At 44.8% G+C, this 22,457-nt stretch overlaps 1 protein-coding gene across 4 annotated transcripts in view; it reads right to left on the bottom strand.

The window, feature by feature from the left end:
* kcnk5a (potassium channel, subfamily K, member 5a) overlaps nt 1-21,749 on the bottom strand; it is a 38,655-nt gene extending 16,906 nt beyond the window's left edge. Inside the window, exons 1-4 of one of the 4 annotated variants that reach the window (XM_072500183.1) lie at nt 20,957-21,077; nt 17,661-17,697; nt 13,278-13,318; nt 12,771-12,888 (exon numbers count right to left, since the gene is read on the bottom strand). In XM_072500183.1, coding sequence (XP_072356284.1) covers nt 12,771-12,833 — 63 coding nt within the window. In that variant the 5' untranslated portion in view covers nt 12,834-12,888; nt 13,278-13,318; nt 17,661-17,697; nt 20,957-21,077. Of the gene's footprint in view, nt 1-12,770; nt 12,889-13,277; nt 13,319-17,660; nt 17,698-20,956 lie in introns of all 4 variants that reach the window. The other 3 variants (XM_072500184.1, XM_072500185.1, XM_072500182.1) reach the window with 3 other exon arrangements.
* Between the last annotated feature and the right edge of the window lie 708 nt (nt 21,750-22,457).

The following is a 22,457-nucleotide window of genomic DNA, read 5'->3' as shown; positions in this document are numbered from 1 at the left end:
CTTGGAGGACCGAAGGGCCTGTTCCTGTGCTGTACATTTCTTTGTTCTTTGTGACTGTGCCGGCCATCGAGAACCTATCTACTCTAAACCCATGTTCCAGTACTTGGTCCGTAGCCTTGTATGCTACGGTGTTTCAAGTGCTCATCAAAATGCTTCTTAAATATTTGAGGGTTCTCGTCTCTACCACCCTTCCAGGCAGTGAGTTCCAGACTCCCAACCCCCCTCTGGGTGAAAAAGGTTTTCCTCAAATCCCTTCTAAATCTCCTGCTCCTTTACCTTAAATCTATGCCTTCCGGTTTTTGACTCCTTGACGAAGGGGAAAGGTTTCTTCCTATCTACATCCCTCATAATCGTGTACACCTTGATGAGATCCATGCTCAGCCTTCTCTGCTCCAAGGAAAATAACCCCAACCTAACCAGTCACGCTGAATAGCTGAAACGCTGCATCCCAGGCAACATCCGGGTGAATCTCCTAGCCACCCTTTCTAGTGCAATCACATCCTCCCAAGCGTGGCGACCAGAGCTGCACACAGTACTCTAGCTGTGGCCTAATGAACATTTTATACAGCTCAATCACAACCAAGGGCAACACGGTAGCACGGTGGATAGCACAATTGCTTCACAGCTCCAGGGTCCCAGGTTCGATTCCGGCTTGGGTCACTGTCTGTGTGGAGTCTGCACATCCCCCCCGTGTGTGCGTGGGTTTCCTCCGGGTGCTCCGGTTTCCTCCCACAGCCCAAAGATGTGCAGGTTAGGTGGATTGGCCATGATAAATTGCCCTAAGTAACCACAATTGCCCTTAATGTTGGGTGAGGTCACTGGGTTATGGGGATAGGTTGGAGGTGTTGACCTTGGGTAGGGTGCTCTTTCCAAGAGCCGGTGCAGACTCGATGGGCCGAATGGCCTCCTTCTGCACTGTAAATTCTATGAACCTCCCGCTCTTATACTCTAAGCCTCAGCTCATTTCCTAGTGTTCAACTATTCCATCATTTTCTGTGAAAAATTACCAATCTGTGGCCTTGGTTATAATCTAATTTTAGATTATGGAGGAAAAAAGTTACCGTGTCTGTACCCTTGAAAATAATGTAATTGTTTCTCTATTTCCTCCTCCCCACCCCCCCCCAACCCCGGGTGTCTGGCATCAACAATTCACAATAGAAAACAAATTGCGGTCCCTAAAATATGCCCCCCGACAGCTGAGGAACTTACTGTATAGATAACTGGATGGCCCATTTTAAATCATTCCCACCACTGCAATATCTATTCCATGAAATCACTACAATGCAGAAGGGGGGCCATTCAGCCCATCAAGTCTATGCTGACCCTCCAAAAGAGCACTCTACCTAGGCACACTGCCCTGCCCTTTCCCCGTAACCCCACGCATTGATCAGTGCACATGTTGGGACTGTGGGAGGAAACCAGAGCACCCAGAGGAAACCCACACAGACATTAGGAGATAATGCAAACTCCAACAGACAGTCACCCGAGGTCGGAATCGAACCCGGGTCCCTGGCGCTCTGAGGCAGGAGCGTTTCTTAATTCCAGATTTTTGACTGCAACTCCGAACAAACGTGCTTTTCATGTATCAACCACCCTTTCGATAAAAATATTATTGATTTCCCTACGAGTAGTTTGAACGTGTGTCCATTTGTCCTACCATCATAATTATTTAAACTTTAACACCACCCCTCAGATGGAGCCCCATAGACCTTGGCTGATATGTACTTACAGTCAATTTACCTTTCTGAGCTCCATATCTCTCGATAACCTTCCACCTTCAGGTACCATACTCTAAACCTTCCTCCTTCAAGTACCATACCCTAAGAAGGCGTTGGTGACCATGAACATCCACTGGATTTGTCCATAATTATGTTCAACAAATACTGCAGTGGTTTATCATGTCTTCTGCAGTCTAACTGACCAGGAAATTCTCCTGTTCCTCACCGCCTGCCATCAGAGATATTGGAAGAATTTACAGGCTGATAATCAACCCAATTGGCCACATTATGAATTCAGCTTCTGTGGCCATCAAGTCTTGATGCTGAAATTGAACCTGGAGCTTCTGCTGGCCCAGAGGGTGCTACCATTGCATTATTAAACTTCCTTGATAACCGTAGACAACAAAAAAATCTTGCAAACTCCAACTATACCCCGGAGTGTTGATACGTGTGTGTTAAGGGGTTGAAGCCGGGGCAGGGAGGGGTAAAGAGAATTCCAGATTCCAAACCTCCTTTCTTAGAAACTGCCTCCTTATTTCACTCCCAAATGGGTTTGTTTTTGCTTTCACACTAAGACGTGTTTCTCTAGTTTTCGATTCCCCAGCAGAAGTAACTATTTATTTTGTATCTACCTTATCGAATCATTTTAAAATTTTAAGCATCTTGCTCATTTTCAAAATGGAAGCCAAGTTGGTGCAAACCTCAAAGCCCCGGGATCATTCTGTCAAGAGTGGTGAGGCCACTTGTCCAAGAAAGAAAGACCCAAATTCCCCCAACTCTCACACGGAGCTCAGGCCTCGCAACCAAGTGCCAATCTTATGGCTCTTCTCGAGTCTGCTTCCAATAGTTGTACGTCCCCCTAGGTTTCGGTGCTTAGAGCTGGAAGCAGTGCACGAGGTGGAGTCGGAATTAAAAGGTCTCTGCAGTAACTCAGTGAGGCAGAAAAGCAAAGCAAAGCAAAACCATGTTGAAGCTTTAGCATTGAACTCCGAGTCAGCTCCAGAGTCTAATTAGAGAGTAAGCTACCTCCGGGAGCCCACACCCAGTCTTTTTGTTGCAATTAGTGGGTTTCTTCTTTATTTGTAAATCTTTCTCTCTGCCAGTTTTCTCCCCTCTGTAAGATATTGACGCTATAACATTTCAGGGCCCTGTACTTCATGCATGCTCTTCGTTTGTAAGCCCAGGGGGGAACCTGGTACTTCACCATGGAGAACATTGGACGAAGTGAAACTCTATCTTCACACTAACTGTGTATACCCACACAGACACATTTCAGTGCAGTACTGAGGGAGGGCTGCACTGTTAGAGGTGTCATCTTTTGGATAAGATGTCAAGCTCAGGCCACATCTGCCCTCTCAGGTGCAAGTAAAGGGAAGAGGGGATTTTCCCTTGGTATCCTGGTCAATGTTTACCCCTCAGCTATCATCACTAGAACCCCTTATGTGATCATTACCAAGTTCCCGATTTGTCGCTAGCAAATTGGTTGCTATATTCCCTGCAAGTGTGTCAAAAGTATTTCAGGGCATCCATCCTATGGTTGCGAAATATGCTTTATCAATTTAAGGGTTTGTTTTTGGCTTTGCAAGTGAAGAGGATAAATTTGGGGGGGGGGGGGGGGGGGGGGGAATGCTAATTTAAAACAATGCCACTTAAGGAAATATTGGAAAAAGCGACCAAATGTTTGATCAAATACACAGCTTTCAGGAAGCAACTTAGGAGGAGGAGGAGGAGGGCTAAATCGGGAAGCAGAGAACTCCAGGAGCTGAAGATTCGGCCTCCACCAGTACTGCTGAAAATATTTTCTTTACAGGTGTATTTGCCGACATGTCCTGCCTCGCAAATCACATTTTATTTTCTTTGTTTCCATTACTTTAATAAATACAGAATTCACCACGATTTACTGAGCTTTTCGAATCTATATCATATAGAACATTCCTCAGCAAAACTACATCACAAACACCATTACTGACAAAGCATAATTTTTATTAATTTGTGGAATACATCACCCATCCCTAATTGCCCCAGAGTGGCTTGCTCGGCCATTCCAGAGTCAACCACATTGCTGTGGATCTGGAATCGCATGTCGGCCAGACAGGGAAGGATGGCAGATTTATTTCCCTAAAGGATATTAGTGAACCGGATGGGTTTTCACGACAGTGGTCATTGCACTTTTAATTGAATCCAAATTTCACCATCTGCCATGGTGGGGCTGGAACCCAGGTCGGTGTTTCTTTGGATTACCAGTCCAGTAGTAATACCACCATGCCACTGCCTCCCCCACTGAATGGAAAGCAGTCTGACTGAGTCGCCTCACTGCCACAATACTGTAGAACAGAGTGCAAGTTCTGTACCTTTCCCCAACAGGGAGAGACCAGAAAAGCCCAGTGTGATTGAACTGTCCAACTGGAATGAATGTATGGAATGAAAATGGTCTACAATTGACCCTATTATAGATTCCACTTCACCCACATAATCTGAACTAGGAAATGTGAATCTTTGGATCCCTGCAGTGCAGAAGGAGGCTATTTGGCCCTGCGAATCGGCAACGACCCTCCGAAAGAGCACCTAACCGAGGCCCACTCTCTTCACCCCTCCCCCCATCTTAACTTCTTGTTTGTTAAGTGTAACGCTTAAGTCCAGTCACATTTCTAATGCCAGATTTTTAGCGTATCCTCTTGCTCATCAGATCTGTTAGCAAGTAATTAATAGCATAAACACGCCTGAAAGGTCTTTGGGGATTTTAACACAGATGGAGTCAGCAATTGGTTGCTACTCACATGACCTGAACAAAACAAGGGTCGATGTAAAAGCCTTTGAGAATACTGGCTCCTCACTCAGGATCAAGTTAATATTTATCGCGTGCAGCTGCAGTTCAATAACTGCACCTAAATGGGTCGAATCAGCAATGATTGCATCAGCAATTAAGACCAGAAAACTACAGAATGTTGCCAACACATTAAAAAGTGACTCATTTACAAAATGCCAACACGTATTGGATTCCACCTGTTGTTGCCAGTCTCAAAACAAAGGCTTTATCTCGCACCAACCAGGCGTAGGCTTTGACAAAGAGTCATCCAGACTCGAAACGTTAGCTCTCTTCTCTCTCCATAGATGATGTCAGACCTGCTGAGGTTGTCCAGTATTTTCTGTTTTTGTTTGAGATTCTAGCATCGGCAGTAATTTGCTTTTATAGACAGGCTAGGTGTCACCACCCCTCCCTTCCACCTCTCTCAATCTACATGGTCTTATCCAAGTCGCATACTGACTACAGCCAAAAAGGCACCTATCCAATCCATGTTCAGACTGCCATCAAATTCTCCCTGGGCTCATTTCTCAATGGTGGTGTGTGTCCCGCCACCCTAACTAGGTGCTATACTGAAAAGGCGCTCAACATCACTGACCCACTGTTGAAAGAGGATGGACCTCGTGAATAACAATATGGGCCTCCTCTCGACGCTGGATAATTGGCCCCCTCAAATGTTACGGAATCTGAAAGATCCACCTTTGCAGATGCTCCCCCGCCCACTGCGATGGTGTTCCGGGGTCCAAGGCTGCTGGCGGCCTCCATCCCAAACTCCGGAGGCAGTCCCAGGCATTGTTCAGGTAAAGTCCAGGCTTCTGCACACCACGATGTCCAGACTTGTTCTGGACTGGTGTGAGATCCCACTGGTTCTGCGGAGAATCGGGCATGAGCGTAAGATTCCGGTCGGGTCTTCATCTGCATCCAATGAGCAGGATGGAAATTAGTTTCACACTGGCCTCCAGCAGATTTCCAGATCCGCCATGGCAGGTACCACAGGAAGATCCTGTGGAAATTCACGCCAGTGTAACCCGCATACAGCCCTAACTTTCTGCCAACTGGGTGGGTGAATGCATGGCACAGCACACTATCGACACATGCCTGGTGATGCATTTACTCACTGGCTTGAGCAAACAGTGGCAGGGTGCCACCAATATACAGCCCCACTGTGGAATAGATTTTATGGCACCCGTTCTCCAGGCACTATGTGAAGAACAGTCACCGGAGAAGATCTCAGGGCGTTCTGTCCACCAGTGCATTTCAGAAGAGTGGGAAAAAAATGCAAAAATGTATATAAATAAATATATACATAAATAAGTCATTTTTAAAATTCAGTAATCGTCAAGGCAGCACAGCCCATCTTTAAATGAGGTTTCTTCCTTAGATTTTAAACTTTTTTTTTTTTTTAAAAGCTTCTTGGCCATTTAAAAGTTACGTTTCCGTGCTCAAGTCAGGCAAAACACTACAGAGGTTTCCGAGGTCCCACCAGTCACTGGAGGCATCATATTCACAGCAACAACAAACAAATCCCGAAGCTATTTCTGGTGCATTCGGCATAGTCACAAGTTTAAGTTTTTTGTTTGAAGAGTTTTAAAGTAACATCTGAAAATGCATTCAATGCAATATTGGAGGTGGGTGAGCATGATGACTCACGATTGTTTCTGAAGCCGTCGCAGCCACATTGAAGCTAAGAATTTGAGCTCCGTTCCCAAGCACATTGAAAATCCACTTCCAATGGTTATTTAGTTATCATTTATCATGTTCTTGAAACCTTGCCATCTCAGAATTGAAACGTACTATAGTCACTGAGAGTCGGTCACAATAACCTCAATTGATAACCGTAGAACTGGATGGGTCGAATGGATTCCTCGTGTCCCATAATGACTCTCCCAAGTTTACTGGATTCACCATTTTAGTGCTGACACTTTGCTGGAGCAACTCGAATCTAATTTCACTGCCACCACCACCACAACCCCCACCCTCCCTTGTCCCATACAGCGTACGTCATCCTCTGCTCTAACTGTGCATCAACTTTTCCCCTCAAAAGATACAATGGTCTCTGCCCCAAACACTCCCCACTGTAATGCATTCTACATTAACAATTACTTAAGAGGAATTAAATTGCAGCTTTCCCGCTCATACATCTGATCACTTACATCACAGCGCATTGGGAGGAACCTTTACAACATTAAAATAGCCCATTAAACTTCCGATATCGTAAATCAGAATTATGCAACTTGTTGTAATAAAATAATAAGTGCCAGAATTAATTGCTGGCTTTGGGATTCTCGAGCTGAAATGGAGCAGGACCTATAACATGAAGATCAAATATTGCATAGCAATCTTCGTTAGTAATTGCTAATTGAATTTCATCGAACCTATCCTTGGACAAGTGCACCAGAAATCCCCATGGATGTTCTATCTAATCTCCTCCACTAAACAGCTATTAAGTGCCATGGAATGTTTCACTAGGTTAAAGACTCTGTATAATTACAGTTTGCTGTTGATGAAGCAATTTCTCTGGGGTTTTCACCAATTACCCAGGGTTATGACAGGAACTCCCCTACAAAAAATACTCAACTGTTTTTCTTGCTGCGCCTATCTCGGTATTTTGTTTAACACTGTTGTTTATATAAAAAAGAAACTGATATATTTAAGACCTTTATAATGTGAAAACAACATGCAATACCAAAGTCTGAAAAACAGGATGTGTGGCTGCTTATATTTGATTGAAATACTTTGATTTATGTACGTGTATCACATTTTTAAACCAGAAATTGAATTGCATTTTCATTTTGTGCATGAAACCTCCATTGCATCCCAATGGGCAGTAACCTAACATCACATGGGTGGAATTATTCGGCCATTGGGATTCATTTTTCCCACTGGCAGCACAGCCCCCGCCCGTAGGTTTCCAAGCAGATGAGGTGGCTTAAATGGGAAATCTTATCAAGTAGCGGTGGGAGTATAGAATCCTGCCACCAACGAACGGCACGCCACCGGGAAAGCGACTGGAGGACCGGAGTATCCAGCCCCATGATACCAATCCCAATGCTGCATGAAAACCAGCTGCATTATGAAAGGAACTACTGGTGTTATTTATTGCTCATCGATCAGTGCTGGTTACACATTACGATTGATCTTGAAATGTGAACTGCACAGAGATTAAAATTTTACCCAGCTTTCATATAACTTACTGCGGTCTGATTAAAAGTAGCAAACGCAATTCTTGTCTCTAACTTCCTGCCTAATCCTCCAACAGTTTCTCATGACTTGCTGCTAAATTCCATTTGTTCTAAAATGGGAGTGAGACTCCATGCAGTGGAAAAAACAAAGTGGTTTCCTGATTCTTCATTGGCCTTGTTTACTGTTCAAACACATTTACTTTTCACTAAAAGCCAAGTGGTGGTGGTTGGGGGTGGGGGGGGGTGGAGAACATGACCCCAAGACAGTATGTCAGTCAGTAACTGTCTCTTACAGATCTGTGGCGGAGACGAAGATTGAACATTAGCCTGCATTCAGTCAAGAGCTTAAGCAATGTGCCAAGAAAATTCCCTGGTGGAATGACATTTTTCCTTCACTTACAAATAGCCTGACATTTTAGAACGAGGGAACGCAGGCTTCTGCCAACAAACGCCACACCCGATGAAGATCTGAAGGACAGAGTTGGGAGATGGAAGCCCTCCCTCTCGAAGGCTGAAAACCCTCTGTCCTCCAGCACAATAGTTCAGGATTGGATTCTATTGCTTCCCTGTAGGGTTAGGCACACTTAACTGCAAAGTTGGGGCATTTCAATGTGGTGGGGAGGCCTGTTTCCACAGGGTTTTATTCTTACATTTCTGTGGAAAGGCAGGAGGTAAAACTGCAACTGGGTGGAATGTTTGAATCACAGTTTACTCATGTTGCAGTGCAAGGCTTGAAAAGGTCAGAGCACAAAGAAACTGGAAGAGGCATACCTAGTCCAACCAGATTTGGCTCCTTCCAGCATATTTTGTCAGTGCTAGAAGAGTTGTGAAAGAGAAATAAAAAGCGAATAAGAATATATTGTTCCTGAGGAAGAGGAGGCTACTGTCTGCCTCAAGTGGCGAAATATTTCAATGAACGGAGACGTTCCAGAGAGGAAAGGGCAGTGGCTGTCAAAGTGAAGAGAAAGCAAGTTTCCACAGCATCCCCACTCTGAGTGCAGGCATCCCATGTTGGAGGAGAAGAAGGTCAGAAGGTTTCTTGGTCGATAAAGCCCAGAGTTAATCAGTCATACCCACTGGCCTTGGCAAAGAAGAACCAAAGCAAAGCAACATTAGCAATAACTAACTGAAATATATTTGCGCAGCAATGGGTAAAAGGACAAATTTGTTTGGAACAGAGCATTTATCAGAATCTTGTTGGATAGCTCAGAAACTATAGGAAAGCGGCCTGAAAGTAAACAATATTTTCACACCATTTATATTTTAACCGTGGGATGATATAACTTTTTTTATTTTTTACTTTTAAAATTTTTTTAGAGTACCCAATTAATTTGTTCCAATTAAGGGGCAATTTTAGCGTGGCCAATCCACCTATGCTGCACATCCTTTTGGGTTGTGGGGGCAAAACCCACGGAAACACGGGGAGAATGTGCAAACTCCACATGGACAGTGACCCAGAGCCCGGATCGAACCTGCGACCTCGGCGGCGTGAGGCAGCAGTGCTAACCCACTGCGCCACCGTGCTGCCCGGGATGATACAACTTTGGACATAGAAAAGATCCCAGCTTGACCGCCTCATAAGGTAAGAAGTCTTACAACACCAGGTTAAAGTCCAACAGGTTTGTTTCAAACATTGCTTTCGGAGCACTGCTCCTCCCTCAGGTGAATGAAGTGGTATGACCAGTCCAACGCCGGCATCTCCTCAAAAGGTGTACAAGGATGGCCCAGAGCTAGGAAGAGGGTGTAGTTTGTTGCAAGTAGGGGTAGGATGGGGGAGGTGAAAGGGTTAGATCATGCAATTGAGAAAAAAACTCTCCAAGAGTCAGCAGAATGAGAGATAGAAAGGCAAAATGGTTTTGGGGCCAAAAAGGTTCCAGGGGACATGGTCATCAAGCCTGAATTACTGGCCAGCAAACAACGTGTAAAAAGGAATCATTTCCTCCACAGACTAGGCAGGGAATGGGTTCAAGTGTGGCGGGGTACTCTGCTCTTCAGTGCAAACACGATGGGCCAAATGTCGTCCTCCTGCACTGTAACAATCCTGTGAATCTTTAATCCATTTGTTCCCAGTGTCTAATAATCCGTGTGTATTGTGATGCAAAATTCTTAGCAGCTAGACTGATGTGGATTGGTTTTCGGATACCAAATGCACACAGGGAACAATCCCCAAAGCCAAGACCAGAACCTAAGAGTAAGCGCTCCTTGGCCCTCATCTTAATAGTAGCGACACACTGTAAGTGCCAAGCAACATGCCAATTGGCCTTTCCCAATTGTTACCCTAATTTTGACCAGTTTGATTGCGGAGCCAGCCACAGAAAAGTCCAGTTGGGAAGGGGACCAAAGAATGGTTGGTATTATTCCACGGTTTTTCCATGAAGCCGAAGGAAATTCCTGCTCCCTCGGAGTCCACATCAATGTAAAGTTAAGATTAAACACAGTCTTTGCTTGATGGCCTCAGTGGTCCTTTTAAGGCCTAATGGTTAGCCATTGTCGAACAGGAGCACAAAAAGTGCCTCACCAATCTTGCTTGGGGGGGGGGGGGCGGACTTCAAAAAGGCACAGAACCCTGCTTCGTAAATTCCATGCAGGACCTTGTAAGTGCAATTTAGTACATGTTTACACTGGGAAGTGTTTACAGTCACCAAATTCTCCACCAAGATCTTTTTCAACCTCGACATTTCGTGAAATTTCCAAAATGGCAAATGATGGCTGCCGACATCTGCCAAGGTAGTGTCCTTATTAAGGTCAGGGTTGCTGCTGTTTTGGAGATAGGTCTTGAACATTGGGGCAACAAGAGCAGCACTACCTTTAGTTTGCCCTATGCTGAAGTCTGGTGCTGCCTTCAAATTCAATTCTGCATTATTAATACATCTAAAATTGATTAAAAAGTAGATCTTCCGTGGCATTGATTACGGGCTAAGTCAAGGGACAGATTTAGGAGGACATTTGTAAATTTGAAACAACTGAGTGCAGAACCCTATGAATTTTGGTGTGTGCTTTCAAGGCCACCATGCTTAATTGCTCTGAATATAGAGACTGAGCTCCAATTGGAGAGCAACTGATTAGGCTGAACAGTTTGGCAGTTACTTGTAAATATCAGACTTATCAATCAGTAGAATCCAGTCAGGGAACCTCTGGTTTTGTCTTTTTGTTTGGAAACAATGCCTTTTATATATAAGATGGTAACTCGCATGGGAGATGCCTCAAGTATGACAAATGCATCTTAATTTCTTTTTCACATACACACACTATGTAGTTATGGGAGAGCAAGAGATGGCCTTGATCCCATCTTGTCAATTCAAATTAGTTAACAGAGGGAAAAGAAAACATAAGATGGAGACACGGAGGCAATTTAGCCTACGAGGGTGATGAGGGTTTAAGGATCAGTGAGTGTTTGCAAATGCCCTCTTCCTTGGCCATGTGGCATGACACATTTCAAGCCTAGCTTTGCACTGCTAACTAAATCTTGGGGAAAATCTGTCACTTGCCCGATGGTACTCCAGTACAATTTCTCCCACGTCCTTCTTGTGCTCCCAGCATCACCAGGGTCAAAATCGAGAGACATCAGCGCTCGTTGCAGTTGCCTCCGGCTGCACCCTGTTATGCCACTTAACGTACAAAAGAGAAAAGAATAAAGTTAGGGATTAAGAACAGTGGCCAGTGGCCCCCAGGTCTGGGGTGCTACTGGTTTAACAGGCTACATCAAGCAGAAAATGTTCTTCTGTGGCAGAAAGTGCTCTTCTGTAGCCCGGTGGGAGAGGGAAAGGTGCAGGAAAAAAAAAAAAGGCCAAGCCTTTCCTGGGTAATTTTTCTTTCCTTGAAGTGAGGGGATGCGTCTCTGGGAAAGAGAGCAACTTTTCAGTTTGGCCTCATTTCATCTTTGGCCTGAGCTTTCATTCTACTGAACTGAATTATAGGAAGAGATGGGTTGGCTGTGTAATGGGTGGCCAACTCGCTACCACCCATCTTGCGCCCTTGTCAAAAGTAGAACATCAAGCCACCATTCCTCACGTTCCCAGATCGAGTAAAATTACATTAAATAAAAAGAGTAAATGCTTCCTCTACTCTAGCTCAACAACATGCCTCAACCGCAACTTAGGGTGCGGCATCTTGATATCGTCTACCCCGCCCCTCTGAATTTTCCAATTCAGAGAGCAAACAAAAGGAGAATTGCTCCTCCATCAATATGGATTGGGTTCAAACCCTAGCACCAGAAGTGAAAGGTCAGCATCTAATCGGCCTCGAAGGAAGAAGGGTTATTTGAGCAGCGTTTAACTGAGGAGAGGGTATCTTTGAACAAAAAAGGATGAGGTTGATTGGTGGAGGAGGGGGGGGGGGAATTACCACAAGAGCAAAATAAATAATTATCCGCAGTATAATAAAACGCCCAAAGATCTGGCGCTTGGATCACCTTTGGCGACTCCTATAGGATGTGCAAGTTTAGGACAGGACCAAGTTTGGCTGTGGCAGCTTCTGCAGTCAACATTCTCTGACAAAGCTTGCACAACCATCATGGTACAAGAGAGCTACCAGCACCCAGAACTGTACTCCAGCAAGAGGTCAACAGTTACAGGTAGGTAGCAGGAAAGAGTTCCTTGTCATAGCCTCTCTGAATTTAAAAATAGTACCAAGTGTTCATGTACTTTGGAAGGAGGCCTTGGGACGTTCCATGCAAGCCTTTCAGTTCACAATCAGCTGATAGAAGCTACAAAATGAATCAAACAGCAACACGGTTTCCACGTGAACGCCAAAGAGCAACGTGTGAAGCACAGGTTGGAATGCAACAATCAGTCTATTAAATAATTATTACCACTGGCATTACCATGTGGGTGAAGGGCCATCACCGTAGCCACAACGGAACGCAAACTGGTTCAGAATCAGAACGAAGGGGTTTTCTTTCCTCTGTGCGGAATGCGTGCTGGTTAACGAGTGCTTTAAAATCCTGCCCAAACTGCTATCCCCCTTTAACCACAGCCGTTGAACCAGTTTGTTGCAACAGAGGGAATTAAACCCCCCCAACAGTCAAGTCAAAAGAGAGAAAAATAGAGTTCAGTCATCTCAGCTTACTGAAGGGGGAGGGGGGGTCACCACCACTGCGAACTGCTTGGCGGACCTTTCCACAGCGCTCATGTACGGCGCGACGTTAACCAGTTCAGCCGCGATGCAATTATGTCGCCGACCATAGCTGCACGAGAAAATACATTTTAGAGTGCACAAAACAAATCCAGCGAGAAATGCCCAACAAAAACTCACAAGACAACAGTCCATGCAGAAACAGGCACCATCACACCCATGCATAAAACAAAACACCTTGCGTTAGCCAAGGTGGCTGCAATCGGAACTCTGTTCCCCCACCCCGACCCCCCCATATCACTTGGTCACCAACACTTCCTGGGGTTTCACCCAAGCAAAGAGATAGCTGCCTTTAAAAGCGGTTTCATCAGTAGAGGGAGGGAGAGAGAGCGTGAGATCACGAGAGAGAATGAAAACCAACTTGGTTGCCACTGGCAAGAGTGATCGACGCTCTCCCACTCCTCCCTCTGAGAGTGAGGGTAGGGTTTCAGCGTCACTCACCTATACAAAGATTACCCGGCAACTGGGGGAAACTTGTGGAGCTATAAGAGAAAAGACACATGTTTGAATTTTGTTTTTCAAAATTAACTGCACAAGTGCGTAACATCCCCACCACCACTCTCCCCCTTCTGAAATCACCTCCCACCTCCGTTTCTCTCCAAACCACCAACCCGACACCATCCCCACTTTTCCTGGGGGCGCGGATTCATTCTGCACTGCATGTCCCATAGAAAAATAGCTTAATCCTCGGACACGTGGCCATTCTTTGCGCTTGAACACTGACACACTATTTAACTGCGTGTGCCTCACAAGCGAACCTGAAAAGACCTAGCCCAATGTCCTTGTGTGCATTTTATAGCAGGAACAAGAATCCTGCTGGATTTGGCCCCGGGCTCAGTGGCACTGAAGCTAGTTCTATGATTGTCAACATCCTGGATGTGATCAGCTAACGCAACACAGACCAACAAATTACACCAGACATTTACAATAAATTTGCTCCAACAACCTCTGCAGGATTTGCATTAACAAAGCAATTTTTATGACCTCGGGAAGTCGCCATGGGCTGCATGCCCAACAAGGTGGTTTTGAAGAAGTGTAGACACTGTTGTAACCTCAGAAATAAGGCAGCCAATTTGCACACAGGGAGCTCCCAGCAACAATGAGGTATATCACCAACGTTGTTTGTTGAGGGATGAATATTAGCCAGGACACTGCTCTTCTTCAAAGCAGAGCCATAGGATCATTTACTTCCCCTGGGAGGGCAGAGAAAGCCTCGGTTTAATGTGTCACCCAAATGACAACAACCCCGACAGTGCAGCAGTCCTGTACTGCACTGATGTGTCAGTCTTGACCAGGTGCTCAAGTCTCTGGAGTGGGACTTCCCTTCTGACTAAGACACAAGCTCGCTACCCAATTAAGTCATGGCTGCTAAAAACCTCAAGTGTTTTGTAACTCATACTTGGAGGATCAGGATGGCTCAACTCGCACCACTGGACTAGCACTAGTGACTGGATAAGTAATCTGGGTTCAAATCCTACTACGGCAGCGGATGGAATTTGAATTCAGTTGATAACAATCTAAAATATAAAGCGAGTGTCAGTGATGGCAACCATGAAACAATCTTCAACTGTCGTGAAAACCTATTTGGTTCACTCATCCCCTTTCAGGAAGGGAATCCACTGTCCTTGCCGGATCTGGCCTACATAGGACTCCAGACCCACAGCAACTTGGTTGGCTCTTAATTGCCCGAAGAAGCCAATCGGTTCAAGGGCAATTAGGGATGGCAACAAATTCTAGCCTTGCCAGAGTTGCCCAGATCCCATGAAAGAATAAAGAAAAAAAAAATCTAATGTCCTCTATCTATAAGGATAATAACACGGAAAGTTGTGCTCAGGTCAGAGGTTTGAACATCTTGAAAACTTACTTCCTGGCGAGCCTTCAATAAGCTGAAACAAAACTGACTTTTCAAGTACCCAAATAAAAGGTTAATTTATCTCCTTGCCCCCAAGATAAGTGGTATGTTAAAGGGAAAACTATCTACAGTATTGATCTTTGGCAAAGACTTAAAAGACATTTACAGCCTTACACGGAAGGCAGGTTCAAGGATACCAGAATGTAGATAGCTTCTCTTAAAGGGCCATTGTCATCTCCTGAATACTGGCCAGTTGCAAACGGAGGTGTATGCAATAACTGATCACAAGCATGCCACCTCTTAAAAGAAATGGCTCTACAATTCAAAAACTATTGAACCAAAGAACAAAAACAGACAGTGGAAGAAGAAAAGAATCCGCAGAAAAAACGCTGTTCTGAATTAATTCAGCCTCGGCTTTGACTTTCCACCTGTATGGCTCTGTGTATAAAGCGGGAAAGTGGAGTTGAGGGTTATCAATTCAAATCAGTCATGATCTCATTGAATGGCGGAGCAGACCCGATTGGCCACGTGGCCTACTACTGCTCCTACATCTTCTGGTCTTATGGTTCGACAGTATAGCTTTTCCAAGTAAGTTGCGGCCAGTTTTAAAGACTTTGGTATTTTTGTCTCTCTCCTCACTCTGTCTTAGTGTGGAGACATTGCATCCAGCTACATATAATATACAGCACAAACTTAGGACGTTCGACCCAACTGATCCTTGAGGTTTTTAATGCTCTTTCCACTCTTCTGCAGAACATTCTATTCATTTCTCCCTCAGGAATTTATCTAGCAAAATGCCGCTATCTATTCCTTAGCGAATTTCACAAACTCTCTGAGTAAATATGTTTCTGCTGAATGCTTTCACTATCTAATATTTGTACATTGAGAGTTTAGGAAAACAAAAGTAGATTTAAGGGATTTATATTTGTATTGATAAACAGTAGAAATAAGGTATAGTTTTAAGTGGGTTTAATTTAATGTTTCTGTGCCTGGAAGGGTAAAACCTATAGTTAGATTCATGCTGGACATACGTGTTTAATAATATCACAAGTAGGCTTCAATGAAGTTACTGTAAAAAGCCCCTAGTTGCCACATTCCGGCACCTGTTCGGGGAGGTCAGTACGGGAATGTGTATGTGTGGGGGTTGGTTAAGCTCCAACTGTGTTTCTATTGTGCGGAGAGATTGCTACAGCGTAAAAAATAAATAAAAGGTATAAGTATGTGCTTAGAAACTGGAGCCCTGTAAGGTAGAGAGAATCTTTTAAGTTTTAGTTTTGCTAATTTGATTGTAGTTGGAGACAGGACCTCAGGAAGTGAACATCTTTCAACTCTGCTCGAAGAAACACTAGGCAAGGCCGGAGCTGAAAAGAGGTGAGCTTCTTAAAGTGCTAGTTACAGTCCAGACAACCAGGGAATGTTTAAGATGACTGGAGTTAAGTGGACAGAGACCAATGTATTGTTTAGAAGAATTCAAGAGTAAGCAGAAGAATTCAAGGAAGAGTAAGCAAAGTGTTCTGAGTTTTTAAAATAAATTTAAAGTACCCAATTAATTTTTTTTCCAATTAAGGGGCAATTTAGCGTGCCCAATCCACCCCTGCACATCTTTGGGTCGTGGGGGTGAGACCCATGCAGACACGGAGAGAATGTGCAAACTCCACATGTTCGGAGTTAAAGAGAAGCACTAATCAGATTTAAAGTGGGACAGCAGCCTTCAAAGATAAAAGAAACATCTTCTGCCAGTTTGATACCACCTGGGAATAAAGTTAAAGCAATTGTGAGCAGTTAGCACTGCAGTCAAGACAAAGAAATCCTCAAGGGGTTGGTGTAAAATCCTCGACTGGATTCTCCGTTTAAAGTTGATGGAAGCTTTGTTTAAAATTTGGAAAACTTGGTCTGGATTTCGGAAAGGGAAACTAATTATGAGAGAAGACTTTAAAGCGTGTTTTGGGGAGTGGAGTTTGGAAAAACACACGTGACAATCATCAGGGGGGATTCTGAGCAGACATCCACAAACATCCACTTGAGGTTCAGAGTGCAGACTACATTTGCCCACAGTCATCTTGTGCGCTTAAAAGAGACTGTGTGTATTAATGTTAAAATCCGTGTAATTGTTAAGGTGCGTGGGGGGGGTGGAAAGTAAGAGAATATTGTATCATAATCCAATTTTTTCATGCTTAATAAATGTTTTTTTGTTAAAACTAATAATCAGTCCTGTGACTCTGTTCCTCCATGTTTTATAAAAAACAGTAAATGTTACCGGGCTGGATTCTCCGTCGGCAGGATCCTCCACTTTGCCAGGAGTGCACTCACGCCCGTAGGTTTCCTGACGGCGTAGGGGTGCCCACAATGGGAAACTCCATTAGTCAGCTGGCAGGACGTAGGATCCAGCTGCAGACAGGGCGGAGAATCTTGCCCACTGTATTTTGAGCTAGGTTTCCATTGGGATCTTCTCGTCCAGTAATATCATCAACTGGGATCATTGGGGTGGCATGGTAGCACAGTGGTTAGCATTGCTGCTTCACAGCACCGGGGACTCGGGTCACACTGTCTGTGCGGAGTCTGTGTATTCTCCCCGTGGGCTTCCACCGGGTGCTCCGGTTTCCTCCCACAAGTCCCAAAAGACATGCTGTTAGGCGGATTGGACATTCTGAATTCCCCCTCGGTGTACCCGAACAGGCGCCGGAATATGGTGACTAGGGCATTTTCACAGTAACTTCATTGCAGTGTTAATGTAAGCCTAATTGTGTCACTAATAAAGATTATTATTATAACAGATGTCAGAATGGGTTCTCTTTTCCCGGAAGCAATGTCCCCTCAGACCTTCTCAACTCCGAACAGCTTTGTCCAATGTGTCAGCGCCAAGGCAGGTGACAAAAAACAGTCCCCGCATATTGAGCTCTGCTCTCTCTCTCTCACATCTGAAAAAAAAACCGCCTCAGCCCACCAAGAATCGCAATCTCTTTCTCACTCACCAAGTTTCACTTCTGCCGAGAGCTACCAGTGGCGTCTCTGAAAAAACACAGAACATGTGCACTTCACTGTGAAAACACCCAACTGCTTCCCCAGTAGGTGGGGAGAGTTGCAAGTCAAACGGGTTCAGGTACAGGCATGGGGAGGGGGTGGGGAGGAAGAGGAAGGATAGAAGCAAAGACAAAATTGATGGGAGTCCCAACTGCTCAAGTCGCATCTTCAAAAAAAAAAACACATTTATGCTCACAGCGTCATTATAACTTATATAAAGTCAGGAAGGGATCAGAACTTTGAGTCAGAAACATCCAAAGAGGAGAAATTATACTGTTGCCCCACTTTTCTTTCATGATGTGCAGATGCCAGCATTGGATTGGGGTGAACACAGTAAGAAGACTTACAACACCAGGTTAAAGTCCAACAGGTTTGTTTGGAATCACTAGCTTTTGGAGCACTGCTGAGGAAGGAGCAGTTGCTCTGAAAGCTAGTGATTCAAAACAAACCTGTTGGACTTTAACCTGGTCCTTGCAGCCATCCGAACAGGCACCGGAATATGGTGACTAGGGCATTTTCACAGTAACTTCATTGCAGTGTTAACATAAGCCTACTTGTTTCACTAATAAAGATTATTATTATAACAGGTGTCAAAATGGGTTCTCTTTTCCCGGAAGCAAGGCCTTTTGAGCGGAAGCAATGTCCCCTCAGACCTTCTCAACTCTGAACAGCTTTGTCCAATGTGTCAGCGCCAAGGCAGGTGACAAAAAACAGTCCCCGCATATGGAGCTCTGCTCTCTCTCTCTCTCTCTCTCACATCTGAAAAAAAACCCGCCTCAGCCCATCAAGAATCGCAATCTCTTTCTCACTCACCAAGTTTCACTTCTGCCGAGAGCTACCAGTGGCGTCTCTGAAAAAACACAGAACATGTGCACTTCACTGTGAAAACACCCAACTGCTTCCCCAGTAGGTGGGGAGAGTTGCAAGTCAAACGGTAGAGGCATGGGGAGGGGGTGGGGAGGAAGAGGAAGGATAGAAGCAAAGACAAAATTGATGGGAGTCCCAACTGCTCAAGTCGCATCTTCAAAAAAAAACACACTTATGCTCACAGCGTCATTATAACTTATATAAAGTCAGGGAGGGATCAGAACTTGAGTCAGAAACATCCAAAGAGGAGAAATTATACTGTTGCCCCACTTTTCTTTCATGATGTGGAGATGCCGGCATTGGATTGGGGTGAACACAGTGAGAAGACTTACAACACCAGGTTAAAGTCCAACAGGTTTGTTTGGAATCACTAGCTTTCGGAGCCCTGCTGAGGAAGGAGCAGTTGCTCCGAAAGCTAGTGATTCAAAACAAACCTGTTGGACTTTAACCTGGTCCTTTCAGCCAAGTGATTTGCATTGTTTTAGGGAAGGGGGGGGGGGGTTGAGAGAGAGAGAGAGTTGTGGTAGCATTGGGTTAGTCAGCTCCTCCCCAATGTATTCGACACAATTATAGAAAAGGATTTCTTGGTCCGGCAATAGTTCAGTGTATCCGCGGGAGGAGTTTGAAGGGAAGGGAAGGGGGGGGGGCAAAAAAAATAAAGTGCAATCCGGAGGTTGTCCATCTTGAGCACCCAGCCATCCACTCCCTCCCCGCACACGTGGCTGTTGTATTTTCACCCCCATCCTCCTCTCTTCATAATCCTTCATGCTTCCGCGTAACAGTTACCGAGTTATTTATTCTATATGTACACAAGTGTATTCTGCCCCGCGGTGTAGAGAGTGGATCTTATCGGTGAATAAACAGCGCTCACTAATTCCTGCTCAGGCCCAATGTTTATTTTGGCTCGGTATCAGGCGGCGCGGTATTTTTTAAACATTTGATCATAAATCCCCCAGAAAACGTTTCTCATGAGCCGGAGGTGTTTTATTTAAGGGGGAGGGGAGGGGGGTGTCTCTTGCCTAAGTCAATTCAAACCGAACAGTTTAAACAAACTGCTTCCTCTGGGTAGAAGAGGGTAAATATTGATTCTTCAGCCTCAGTGCAAAGCTGCAGAAACTTTCTCCGAGTTGGGGAACTACGTTACCAAGTCAGTGGACCGAGAGAGGGCTTTGTGAGGAAATGGACTGAGATCCACGCAGGCGGCAGTCCCTCTGGATTAAACTCCCTCCAACATTGAAGTCCCAGCGTGGGGGTCTTCTGGCGCGTTTTCCCTTTTTGCATCTCCAGTGAAAAATCGTTTTAAGTGGTGCCTGTCCAGCTGAGGGACACGGGAAGAGCCGGGACCACCACAAGGTCCTCTACTTAAAATATTCACTTCATTGCGAGCATAAGGCCGCTTGTGACACTAATAAATGGGAAGCCAGACAAGGATTTTATCCCGCCCACCCCCGCAGAAGGTCAGTCAAGTGTTGACCACCCTCTCCCCTCAGAGACAGCTTTGACCAGATATTTTTGTGTTTTATAAGTAAACCCATTGCCGGGGCGTTTAGAAGAAAAAAATATATAAAAATATACACAGCTTCTGTTATTCCGAAGTTTGGGAATGCTCCAAATAAAACATATCACCCCTTCCAACGCATAACTTGGGACGCGAGATTTCGACATTAAAGCAAAAATTGGATGGCCACGTCAAAATAAAAATATATATTTTCATTTCCATTACGACTTAACTCAAAACTCTTTGACCATAAACGCTCCCGAAAGTGACTCGCTCGGTAATTTAGGGAGTTTTAAAAAAAGTCACATTTTATTTGGGGATATTTTAAAGTCATACATTAATAATAACCCGGGAGGGTGATTTTAAAATCAAAGATAACTCGGGGGAACTTTAAAATCATTAAACAAAAGCAGAAAATGCTGGGCAAACTCAGCAGGTCTGACAGCGTCTGTGGAGAAGGGAGTCTGCTCGTAGCATTCAGATTATATCAAATTTGAACAAATGTCATCAACATCGTAAAGAGGATTTGAGAGGGGGGACTTTCAAATCATAAAGGCGATTTGAGGAGGGAGGAAAGACTTTAAAACAACATATTGATTGCGGGAACTTTTAAAATCATGAAGGTTAATTTGGGGGAACTTTTGACTTACCTTTTGGGGGACTTGAACTCCTGTGGAAGAACGGAGAGATTGGGGGGGGGGGGGGGGGTGAAATTGGAGTGAGAGAGAGACCGGTGTTGGGGTGAAGGGAGGGAGGACAGAAGTTGCACAAAAAAGAAACACTAATTTCTAAGCAGGATTAGTAAAAGCAATGGCATTTGCATCGAGCGAGTGAGTGAGTGCGAGTGGTGGGAAAGGAATGAAGCCAGGGTGTAGTCCTTACCTCCAGAATCCTTTCCAGAGCCGCTTGGGTGAGACAGGGGTGTTCCCTGAGGATCTCAGACTTCTTCAGCTTGTAACGTTTCGCCGCATCGGTCCAATTCGGTTCTTCCAGCACTTGGAAGATGGCAGCCCCGATTGACAAGTAGAAGATGATGGCTGAAGTCAGCAAGGGGCCCCTGTCGACCATACTTTTCACTTAATTTGGAGAGAAAAAAAGGACGGCCGGCAAACCCCCGCGAGAGGAGAAAAGCAAAGGAGCAAATCCCCGTCTTCCCTTCCTATATGCATATAAATAAATAGATAAAACAGCACTTTTGTTGGCGAGATTCGCGTTTGAATTTGTGGCGCTCTTTGCCCGGCGCTTGCGCGCTGTCTTCCCCAGCGGCACAAAAAAACTTTCCTCAAGTTTTCTTCACCCTTCACCTCCTCCCAAAAATTAAACTCTTATTTTTTTTTTGGGGGGGGGGGGGGGAGGAAAAAAAAATCCCCCCTGCCCTAATGCAAAAAAATAAACACACTCAGAAACAGTCACCGTAAAGAGGGGGGGGGGATAAAATTGGTGGGGGTTTATTTCCTCCCCTCAGAAAAAAAAGTAAAGTTTCTGGAAAGTTTTTTGAATGCTTTTTAAAAAAAATAAAATAATAATAAATAAATAGAGACAAAGTTGTCTGTTGTGGGAAGCCGGATTTTGGGTTTTTTTTCCCCCCCTCCTCGCTGGTGTTTAGGACACGTGTCGGTGGCTCGGTGCGGACTCAGTTTAAAAGTCTACAGCACCAGTGCAACACTTCATATCTGGAGCTGTGGCTCTGAGGAATTTAACATCGTCCGGGAGGTGGAGTTACTTCCCGCCCTCTGCCCGGCGCAACAAGTTTAAAAAAAAATTCACAAACGTATAAATGCAATCTACACGAGTTCACAGATAAAATCCGAAGTAGGTAAAAGGCAGAGCTTCTGAACGAGGTCAGGGGTGGAAATTTAAATTAAAAACATTTAAAATTAGAGGGGGTGGGGAAACGTTCATTTCACTCCCGAAATGTCCGTCCCCGTTTGCAAGTCGAATTTAGAACTCCTTTTGCAATTTGTTTGCCAGTGATCTTTGAAAGTTCAAACGTTACCCCAAAGAGCCCAAGCCAGCGTCCGGACGATTTGGGAACATTTCTGATGTACACACGTTTGAAGATTAAAAATGCTTCATTCATGCAATTCCCCCACCCACAAATCTTTGTTTTGGTGTGAAAAAGTGGAGTGTGAGGACTAGGAACTTTTTCACAGTAACTTTCTTGCAGTGTTAATCTGACAATAATAAAGATTATTATTATGAATTCAATCAAGCAACTCCTCATGTCTTTTCTCTCGCTGGCAATTGACCATTGTAAATCTGAGCGGGATACATGTGCAATGGACTCAGCAACACTTGTGTTCCCCCCCGGCCACGGACAGCCCCCTGGTCACGCAAAAGGGGGATGGTCACGCTTGGAAAGTGGTCACTGGCACACTTTGGA

This window comes from Scyliorhinus torazame, chromosome 4, assembly GCF_047496885.1.
Source record: "Scyliorhinus torazame isolate Kashiwa2021f chromosome 4, sScyTor2.1, whole genome shotgun sequence".
NCBI lineage: Eukaryota > Metazoa > Chordata > Chondrichthyes > Carcharhiniformes > Scyliorhinidae > Scyliorhinus > Scyliorhinus torazame.
This window is presented reverse-complemented; position numbering and strand designations above follow the sequence as displayed.